Here is a 10954-nt window from a genome sequence, read left to right as displayed (position 1 = left end):
CCCCCTCTGCCTATGGTCTCTCTCTCCTTTCTCCGTTCTTAGACCTCCTCCTCTGCCTCCGTCTCTCTCTCTCCCAACCTACGCTCTCCGTTCTCAGACCTCCCTCTTCGCTCTCTGGTCTTTCAGTAAATTATTCTATAATTTCAGTTTTGATTGGAAACATAGTATGAGATTCTTTTCCATTTAAGTTGTTTTATTTTGAAATTTTGAAGAAGCATAAAGGGTAAAATAATCTTTTTGTATTTATGTTAACGGTAAGAGAAGTATTAATCAATTATTATAAAACTGTAAAAGTAGCCTTATTCGATTTTCGGTACACTTAGTCAATTAGCTGGATAAGATAATTTAAGAAATTTATCTTGAAAATAGTGTAATTTACCCAAAACCATTCAACGTGATTCGCCAACATCTTTGGCCAGCTTACAGACAGCGAGGAATAAGATCTTAACCAAACGGTGTACTGAGCCGTCTATTCGCTGACTTTCGGCCGTTAAAATCTAATTTCCTTCCTCAGAATTCGTTTTCTCTATGTTCGCTTGTGGTGACTGGTGAGCTCCCATGGCACTCTGTTTTTCTGCTCTCTCCCTCACAACCTCACCCCAATTTTCCCACGCAACTCTCCGCTCTTCCAAGTTGCACCTCTCTCCGACCTCATTGTTTATTTTCGGCTATTTTACAGAGACAAAAGCCTCTCACTGGGGAAGGCTAAGAACCAGAGCTCTGAGAGAATGGAAAGAATACGAAGATGCAGTGAAAGAAAAGGACCTCGCACGAGCTCTCAGACTCCTAAAGTCACTTGAAAGCTTATCTGTTGAATCTTCTTCTTCTTCCTTGATTTCTTCAGTTTCTTCTCCGGGTAATGGTCTAGACTTGTTTCAGTCCGAGAGGGATTGGGAAGTCTTGGATACCTGCTTGAATGCGGACGATATGAAGCTTGTGGGTAGTGCTTATGCGTTTCTTAGGGACAGAGGATTCTTGCCCAGTTTCGGAAAATGCAGGAACATTGGTATTTTTCTATTAATTTATATTGTCTGTTCCAGTGTTAATTGTTTTGATTCAGGGAACTTGAACAGGGAATTTATCGTTTGCCGTGAAATTTACGACGTCTTTGAAATGGGTTTTCATTTATTTTCTGTTTGTTGCATTTTCGACAAGCTTGACATTTTCTTTGCTCCTCTCCATCGGATTCTATAGGGCATTTTGATGATATAAGTATTTGGTTTATGGTATGTTTAAGTAATTTCAGAAACTTGGATTATTTAATTTAGTTTTATCTTTGAGCAATTGTCTACGCCATGGACGAGATGACTTTAGGTTTACTTTTGAATGAGTTGTAATGAAGGTTGGTTTATTCACAGATTTTTGTTTTTCATTTTCTTTTTCTGTAGGGATCTTCTTATGAATTCTTAGAAGAGTGTATATTTAATATGTCCCTTTTTTTTTGCTTTTCTCTTTTTGTTCTCTATTTCTTTTTTTTTTTTTTTTGTTGTTCTTGATATCGATGTCTTGTACTTCTACCACAGATACAAGCAGTTCTTTAGCACCTTGAAGAAAAGATACAGAAATTTTTTATTCTTCTACAATATTCTAATTGAAAGATATAATGCTAGGACACTTTCTTATTGTTCAAACTGTACTTGAAAACACAAACTCATAATTTTGGGGAAGAACTGCCTATGTATCTACATGCACACGACATAGAAGTAAATTTACTAACTTAAAGGTTTATTTGCCATTCACATAAGCATGAGAATCACTTTTTATACTTACTTTTGACTACACGTTTCTGCAGTTTTAGAGGGACCAAGAGATGTTACTCCAACAGTTTTGAAGTCTTCCACTGGTTTGGAAGGTGAAAATTCCTTTATTCAATTTCTTCAAAAGTTAATGATTTTTTTTTTTGGGTGTTTGTCATACCTTTCATCAACTAGAACACAATTTCTACTTGGTGTTCCTTGCATTAATACAGTGGCCCTCAAGGTCAAGTTACTTATGTTTCATCATCATCCATGCCTTATTCCAACTATATGGGGTCGACTACATGAATCCTGTTTCACCAATCCATTCTATTCAATGCCATTTCCACTGTTAAATTATTAGTGCTAAAATCATTTCTTATTACTTCTACCATGCTCATTTCTTACTCATATATGACAACTTTTAATGCTTTTTATGGTTGCATACCCACTCAAGTGTGCCTTATTATCTTTTGCAGTGTCTAAGCTTTCTCCAAAGAAGTGGGGTCTTTCTGGAAGCTCTAGTTTTGTTCTTGTTGCTTTTCTTGGTGGAGTATCCTATTTACTCTCTCAAGGAATAGATATTAGACCTAACCTTGCAGCTATATTAGGGCTAGCCATGCTAGACTCTATTTTCCTTGGGGGTTGCTGTTTGGCTCAAATTTCAAGCTATTGGCCTCCATATAGGCGCCGAATTCTAGTACATGAAGCAGGACATCTTCTTACAGGTAATCTCTATTTCCTTTTCTTGATTAATAACCAAAATTATTGCTGCAAATGAAGGGAATGGTGAGAACAAAAACAGTATGCTAATGTCTGATAAAACATGAAGATAAAATAGCGGGACAATGAAAGGACAAAAAAAAAGAAAAAAAATGAAGAGATTACAATGCAACAAGTAACAATATAATATGCAGATATATGTAAGGCTCAATAAATTGGTCTTGCTAGAAACTTTGGTCATTTAGAAACAGGAAATGTGTCTTTTTTTGTAGTAAATAAAAAATTCATTAAAAATAAAAAAGAAGATACAAAGGAAGGTGATAAGACATCACCTGAGAGAAAGGAACCCCCCCCCCCCCCACCCACACCCACACACACACCAAAAAAAAAAAAAATCAGCTTCCACCTTCCTCACAAATTACAACAACAATTCAAGGAACATTCACCACAAACTCAAGAGGACATAAGCCGCCTAAGACAACAAGAACAAAAACGACACCCAAGAGGCCTATCCCAATTGAAAAAATAGACTCCCCCCACCATCCTACAACCTTGCTTCAAACAATCACTCCTCTACATCCTCCAAAGGTTCATCATAAGTGCTGCTATCTTCAACAGATTCTATATCCGATTGTTTTTTGGATTCCAAAACCAAGAAAGCTCTTCTGGTGAACTCTTCTCCACCTTAGAAGAACAAACCCAACATTTTTGGATTCCGATGCCAGGAAATGTGTCATAAATGTTGTGTTAACATTTTCTTTTGATAACTAAGGTAGGAGGCTATATTAAACAAGATGGAGCAATCCGATTACATGTTTCTCCTGTACATGTAGTCATTGAAGATCTTTGCAGACTCTAACCTTGTTGCATGTAACCAGTAACCACATAATACTTTTCTGAGTTGAAAAAGTCGGTGAATGAACCTGTGGTCTTTCAATAATGGCAAAATGAAGAATGACACTCAGAAGGTTCAACATCCCCAACCATTTTAGTACAACTTAATATTCACTTCTAGTCACTGGATTGCTAAATAGCTTGATATTTCTTAGGGAATTTCTGGAACCATTTCCCTAGCAATATATATCCCTTTCTTTTTTTCTTTAGTGTCTAATCTTCCTTCTTTGTGCTTAAACACTCCTTCCCAATTCTTATTTGCAAGTTGTGCTATACTTGGGAAATATCTAAAGTCTCTCCTGACTTTAGTGACAATGTCTGAAACTTTTCCCAACTTCTGAATTGCTCCAGTCAGGTTATTCCATCCACATTGCTGTGAAGAAAAATCAAGATATGAACTAATAACTTCAAATGTTGGTGGCTAATGATCAGTAGGTTTGAAGAAAGGGCATAACCAAAAGTACAATAGGCCAGTTAACTGGCATATGTCAGGGGATGATATTTCCAGTCAATTAGTTGCTGGTCCACCCTCTATAATAACAACTCAATATAAGAAGAGAAATGCTGTTGAGGACGAACTGGCAGAGCTCCTGCTTTGCTACTTCTTTGACATTATTTTCAAAAGCAAATTTATGGTTTAAATGATTAAAAAATTTAAATCTGCTCCAGAGAAATCTATTAGTTTACTTGGTTGATTTGGTTAGTATTAATTTGGCTATTTCTATGAAGCCAACGGATGTTGGGTTGGTCAAAGAACCTGGGTCATATGTATGTAGCCCTTTGAACAGAGACGAGGCTTATGGGCTTTAAAACAATCACGTGACTGACAAGGGAGGGTGTTGATGGACGGCTCTTCTGGTCCATCACCATCCTCTTTGTTTAGTTTTCGGTGGGAGGAAGTGGGGATGACTGTTAATAGGCACCTGTCTGACGATTCTCAGGGAACTGAGGAGGTTATAAGCGAGTTACAAGATTTTCTTTTTGGCAGCAGGCTGCAAGAGGACAATGGGGAATTAAAATTGATCTATTACGGTCGTTGCAGATGGAGTAGAACATACAATGGAGAGGTTGGAAGAAAAGGAAAAGGCAAAAAGGTGGAAAGGGACATTAGGAAGGGCATAAATGAAGAGGAGGATAAATCAGGAAAGCAGCAGGAAAAGGATGGGTTGGATAAAGGAACAAGGGTATACCAAAGAAAAATGACTTATAGAATGAAACCTATTGATGAAGGCTTGGAAGCTGAAAATGAAGAGGAGGAATGCGCAGTTATGTTGGATGAAACACATGAAATTGATAGAAAAGCTGATTTGTAAATGGTCATTAACATAAAGGTGGATGTGAGCAAAATACTGGGCTTATTTTTCTTGGGGCATGAGGAGTTTACAAGGAAGGCCTTTAAGGAAGTGGAAGAAACTTTTGGTAATTTGTTGAAGGTTCTGACGACAGTTTGAATCATATCGATAAATCTACAGTTGTAGAATGCAGTTCTAGAACTTGAAAGGATTAATTATAATCTTGGGGAGAAGAAGAATTTTGAGGTCATTCCCAACACAATTAAAATATTTAGACACCAAAAAATAAATCGAATTATGTTGTTCTCAAAGTATTTTGCTAGATTGAGGGGAGACTTATTTGAGGTTGGACCGTTGGAGTCAACAAGAGGGTGAAGAAGACAAAAAGAGTCGTGCGTGAAGAAAAAAAAGGGGGTTAGTTTTTCAAATGATGAAGGACTAGAGTGAATGGGTTTTGTTTTCTGTATATAAGAAGGGAAGTGAATGGGTTAGTTTTTCAATTGATGAAGGACTGAAGTGAACAGGTTTTATTTTCTGTATATGAGAAGGGCAAGTGAATGGGTTTTACTTTATGTATTAGAGGGATCGACTAGATATTTTCTAAGGAAAGTTGATATGGGGGGGGGGGTTGAAGGAATGAGAGATCCATCATATGGATGGCTGAACCCTGCAAGAAGGTTGGGCGAAATTTCAAAAATTTCCTCTCCCCTCATTTGGGAATCACATTCCCTGTTTTAGAAAATCTGCATTTTCAAGGATCAATCTTGAACCCTAAATCGAACCAGATTTGAAACCAGAAGCAGGAGAGAGTTATACCTGATACGGAGAAACAATATCTCCCAATGAAGGTGTTCATGCCCAAAGAAAGACTCCAAAGACCGCTCCTACTAAAGATGACACAGTGAATGTTGGAGCAGAATCAACAGTGTTTGTCCAACGAGCTGAACCCTTCGCAAGAATTCACTGGAGGCTGTGAGCACAACTTCAAACCAGCCTTTCTCCAAAGGCCGATATCAATATCCAATCTTGATCGTTCCTGCTTGAAAGAGGAGATCGAACTGGTAGTGTGGCGGCGGTGGCAGCAGGAAGGAGGCAGCAGATGTTCTGAGTGTGAGGATGTGTGATCATCTAAAGAGGTTGCCGCCCCCTCCTCCTTTTATAACCTTAAAGGGATAAACTCTTAATCCCATTAGGAGTTGCTGATCCAAATCATATTTGGATCTGAATTCCTTTAAGTGATAAGGATAGACCCTTATCTCATCCGCAGATTAGATCAGCCCTCTCCTAATCTTTTTAGGAGGTTTCCATATCTGAATCTGTATTCAAATCTGGACTCTGATCTGAATTCCTTTAAATGATAAAGATAGACCCTTATCTCATCCGCAGATTAGATCAGCCCTCTCCTAATCTTTTTAGGAGGTTTCCATATCTGAATCTGTATTTAGATCTGGACTCTCTGAGTGGATAGGGTTAAGACCCTATCCTATCTGCTAATCTAATATCAGATCCGCCCCTTTATTCAATTGATCATATCAGCCCAGTTCGAAATGGGCTTTTAGGCCCATGAATACAGGTTCTGTTCTGGCACACGGCCAGAAAAAATAAAAAAAGGAGAAGGGAGAGGGTACTTCAGTTTGATCTCAATCTAGATCTGAATCTTCAATGAATCTGGATTTGGATCTGGCGAATGGAGAAGACAGGGAAGCTGTGCTCGATTTCTTCTTTCGGATCTAACAGTCCTGCTCTGATACCATGTTATCAGTGTAGTGGTGGAAGAGAAGAGGAGAAGAGAGAGGAGAGAGAGAAGAGAGAGAGCAGAAGAGAGGAGAAAAGATTGAGAGTCAAAAGCATGCTTGCGGCGCTAGCTATTTTGTTATATATATTAGGGCGACAACAACCAAAAATTAAAGGGTAAAAGTACAATAGTACCCCTGCAGTAACTATACTTAGGAAAATATAAGCTTTCAATAGTATTATAATTCAATTCCTAAAATACCCTAAAATTCCTATATCTTGTGTGTAAATTGTCCATAAAATAGATAATTTTTAAGTAGTTACCTTGGAACGGGAAAATTCAGGGATTCCTCGTTCTTGATGGGGAGTTGATGCCTCGCCCTACCACTAGGGACGGGGCGGGGAGGGGGTGCCCCGCCCCATTGCCATTCCTACTTGTGGCTGCTTGTGAGAGTCATGTTGTGTCTAGTTTGTGGTAGGTGGTTTTGTTAGTTTTTAGGGCTGATTTGGTTGTTTGTTGGTGTTGGGTGATGTCTTATCATCTTTTTGTAGTCTTTTTTCTTTAGTTTAATAATTTTCTTCTTTATTTATCTTTAAAAAATAATTAGGTGTTTCTATGAATCTTCAAAGATGTTAACTAAATATTTGGGTTTAGAGCTGATATAAGTTTGTTTACATATTGTTAATGATGATCAATAACATAGTAGGTTGATTTCTAGGGATAATACAAGGAGACAAGGATGGGTGATGGGAGGGGATGGAGTGGTAGTTTGCCATCTCCAATTTGCAAACGACAATTTTATTTTGTTCTGGGGAAAGCACAAATGGGATTGGAAATTTGAAGCTAGTGGTAAGCCTCTTTGAAAGAATGTCTAACTTAAAAATAAATTGGAACAAGAGTGTGGTGGAGGGTGTAAATGTTGATGAAGAGGAGTTAGGATCATTTGCAGAGATTTTGGGATGTAAAAGAGGAGAGTGGCCTTCAAAATATTTAGGTGGCAACCCTAGGTTTGTTAGCTTTTGGAATCCAATTGTGGAAAGAATTGAGAAAAGATTAGCTAGGTGGAAAGGTAATTACATTTCTTTAGGGGGAAGAATTACTTTGATTAAATCAATTTTGGCAAACCTCTCTATTTATTTCATGCCTATCTTTAAGATGCCTCAGCAGGGTAGAAAAATTGATGAGAGACTTCTTGTGGGAATTGGGAGGCATAAAAAAGGATCATTTGGTAAGATGGAGAAGGTGGTAAAACGGAAGGAAGAGGGTGGGCTGGGGCTAGGAGACATTAGTAAGAAAATCCTTTCTCTTAAGTAAGTGGCTGTGGTGCATCCCCTTGGAAAATGATAGATTGTGGAATAAAGTGGTTTCAAGTATTCATGGGCTTTCTAGGAATGAATAGGATGTCGATATTCTACAAAGGGCTAACCAAGCTGCATTATGGAAAGCAGTGCGTGGTATTCTTCCTCAATTTCTTGAGCATATCAGGTATGATCCGTCTTCTAGTAATAGGAATGAATGGGATGTCGATATTCTACAAAGGGCTAACCAAGCTGCATTATGGAAAGCAGTGCGTGGTATTCTTCCTCAATTTCTTGAGCATATCAGGTATGATCCGTCTTCTAGTAATAGGATTAGATTTTGGGAAGATGTGTGGACTAAGGATATCCCTTTGAAAGATGTGTTCCCTTCTCTATATTCTCTCAAGCTTTAAAGAAAAACTTGTGTCAGATTTCTTTGGGTCTTCTCCTCTAGGGAGGGTTAGAATTTGGGGTTTGTGAGAAACCTTAGAGAGTCTAAAATCCTATAAGTGTCTAACCTATTGAATATCATGGATAACCTGGTTTTTGATGAGTTAGTTGATGATAGATGGGTGTGGGATCTCAGTTCCTCTAGGTCATTTACTTGTAAATCTTTCTTCTCTACCCTTGTGGCCACAACCCCTTTCCATTTCTTCCCTGTTAAAGAAGTTTGGTGTGCCCTTATCCCCCCAATTGGGAAGTTTATCATGGGAGCATCAATACGAGTGATTTGCTGCAAAAGACAAGATCAAATTGGTGCTTATCTCTTAATTGGTGCATTTTGTGTAAGTTGAATGGTGAGAGTGCTATATATGCTTTCTTCTCAGGTTCAATTGAGCAAGGTGATGTGGCATCTGCAGAATTCTTGGCAGCTCTATGGAGTTGAGAAAGCCAAAGCATTGGGTATTGAAAGATTAATTATTGAAGGCAACTCCAAAACAATTGTAGAATGGCTAAAGAAGGGAGAGGGAGTATCTTGGCATCTAAGGAATGTCCTTAGGCGTTTCAAATGGCTCTTTAGGGGCTTGCTTATTTAGGTTAATTGGGTTAGAAGATTTGCCAATAGCTTGGCAGATGGTCTAGCTAAGCAAGGGGTTCAGAGACAGAGTATGCTTTGGGCTCAGCTGTAATATGTTGGGGGGGGGGTGTTAGACACTTTGTGTCTTCTGTATTTTCCACGATGTCTTGTTTATCAACTTTCTTTTAAAATTAATAAATTCCTTTTATGAGTTACTGATCAAAACAAAATGGTGACAGTGCTTTCCATCTCTTAATCTTCTGTCCTTTTTCTTGTATCTGGGAATGGTTTTGCTCTCTTTTTGGTTGTAGGTGGATCCCTCTTGTTAGTTTGGAAAAACTCTTTAGCTCATCTGTTCTACAAAGCACAAAGAGAGGAGGTAGAATCTTGTGGAAATGTGCAAAGGAAATGATTGTGTGGATAATATGGGAGGAAAGGAACTTAAGAATCTTTGATGAAAGTGAAAAAAACAAGGAAGCAATCTTGGAGACTGTTACAGTTAGAGTCAATGTTTTAAAAAATGACATGTAACTGGAACCATTCTGGTGTCTTCTGTATTTTCCACAATGTCTTGTTTATCAACTTTCTTTTAAAATTAATAAATTCCTTTTGAGTTACTGATCAAACAAAATGGTGAGAGTGCTTTCCATCTCTTAATCTCCTATCCTTTTGCTTGTATTTGGGAATGGTTTTGCTCTCTTTTTGGTTGTAGGTGGATCCCTCTTGTTAGTTTGGAAAGACTCTTAAGCCCATATTTTCAACAAAACACAAAGAGAGGAGGTAGAATCTTGTGGAAGTGTGCAAGGGCAATGATTATGTGGATAATATGGGAGGAAAGGAACTTACGAATCTTTGATGAAAGTGAAAGAATCAAGGAAGCAATCTTGGAGACTGTTACAGTTAGAGTCAATGTTCTAAAAAACGACATGTAACCGGAACCATTATAGTCACCGGTTTCCAGGCCGACAGTTCGACCATCTGGTCCAAACAGGCAGCCCATTCTGACAAAAAAATTAAAAAATTAATTAAAATAAGAGCAGCCAAAAACTGTTGAACGGGTTGATGGGTCGACTACCCAGGTCAACGGGTTCTTGACCAATTCAACGGTTTTTGGTCAGGGACCATGTTTGGGGTAAAATAAAACTGGTTGCCTGGACAGTTCCCGGGCCGAACAGTCCAACCTCCAGGACAATGGTGGTTTGAAAACCATGGTTAGAGTAGCACACTAGGTGAAGACTTTGGAACTTTTCTCAGACTTCTCACTGGATGACTTTTTTTAAAATAGGGATCAATTCCCCATTTTTCCTCTAAGAAACAGTTGAAAAACAATCCTAGAAGTAGGGACTGTGCTAGAAAACAAAGAAAAACTAACAAGAGAAGATTAGAGAATATTAGGGAAGAAGAGAGAGCTGCGGCAAGAAAGGTTAGAGGATGAGGAGTTCGAACTTAACCTCCCTCTAACACTCTAATACTCTTTTATTAAGTTAATCTTTTAGTGATTACAAGAGAGGTCCTTAGTTGGACAAGAAATTACAAAAAGGAACATAGAAGAGTATGGGCTCAGAATAAGGCCCATTACAGAGAAGAACATAAAGATAATATACAGTAACAGCCTATGGGCCATTCGACCCATCTTCTCTACACTCCCCCTCAAGCTGAGCATAGATGTCAATCATGCCCAGCTTGCCAGTGTCATGATGAAGCCTTGCCTTGGAAATGCCCTTGGTGAAAAAGTCTGCCAATTGTCCTTCAGAAGTAACGAATGGAAGACACACTTCTCTGGAGGAGACTCTTTCTCGAATAAAGTGTCTATCAACTTCAATATGTTTGGTTCGATCATGTTGTACCGGGTTGTGAGCAATGTTGATGGCAGTCTGGTTATCACAGTACAACATCATGGGTTTGTCATGATCAATCCCAAGTTCTTCCATTAAGGACCTTAGCCACAACAATTCCGAGACTCCATATGCCATGGCTCTATACTCTGCTTCTGCGGAGGATCTGGCCACAACAGATTGTTTCTTACTCCTCCAAGAGACAACATTACTAGCCACTAGACTGCAATATCCTGAAGTAGATCTTCTGTCATCAATATTTCTAGCCCAATCAACATCAGTATAGGCTTCAAGTTTCAGGTGATCATGCTTGGTAAATAGGATTCCTTTCCCTGGAGAGCCTTTCAGATAGCACAAAATCCGTTCTACTACTGCCATATGAGTATCTCTAGGAGCATGCATGAATTGGCTAATGCAACTAAC

General features: G+C 38.6%; 1 protein-coding gene across 4 annotated transcripts in view; it reads left to right on the top strand.

The window, feature by feature from the left end:
• The first annotated feature begins 312 nt into the window (after nt 1-312).
• LOC148846487 (ATP-dependent zinc metalloprotease) overlaps nt 313-10954 on the top strand; it is a 32615-nt gene continuing 21973 nt past the window's right edge. Inside the window, exons 1-4 of one of the 4 annotated variants that reach the window (XM_088956223.1) lie at nt 313-548; nt 680-1006; nt 1793-1852; nt 2216-2464. In XM_088956223.1, the coding sequence (XP_088812349.1) occupies nt 928-1006; nt 1793-1852; nt 2216-2464 (388 nt within the window). In that variant the 5' untranslated portion in view covers nt 313-548; nt 680-927. Of the gene's footprint in view, nt 1007-1792; nt 1853-2215; nt 2465-10954 lie in introns of all 4 variants that reach the window. The other 3 variants (XR_016102598.1, XM_088956222.1, XR_016102597.1) reach the window with 3 other exon arrangements.

Source organism: Nelumbo lutea, chromosome 7, assembly GCF_056320005.1.
Source record: "Nelumbo lutea isolate HS-2025 chromosome 7, American lotus-T2T, whole genome shotgun sequence".
Classification (NCBI taxonomy): domain Eukaryota; kingdom Viridiplantae; phylum Streptophyta; class Magnoliopsida; order Proteales; family Nelumbonaceae; genus Nelumbo; species Nelumbo lutea.
The sequence above is the reverse complement of the archived record's forward strand: the minus strand, read 5'-3'. Positions and strand labels throughout refer to the sequence as shown.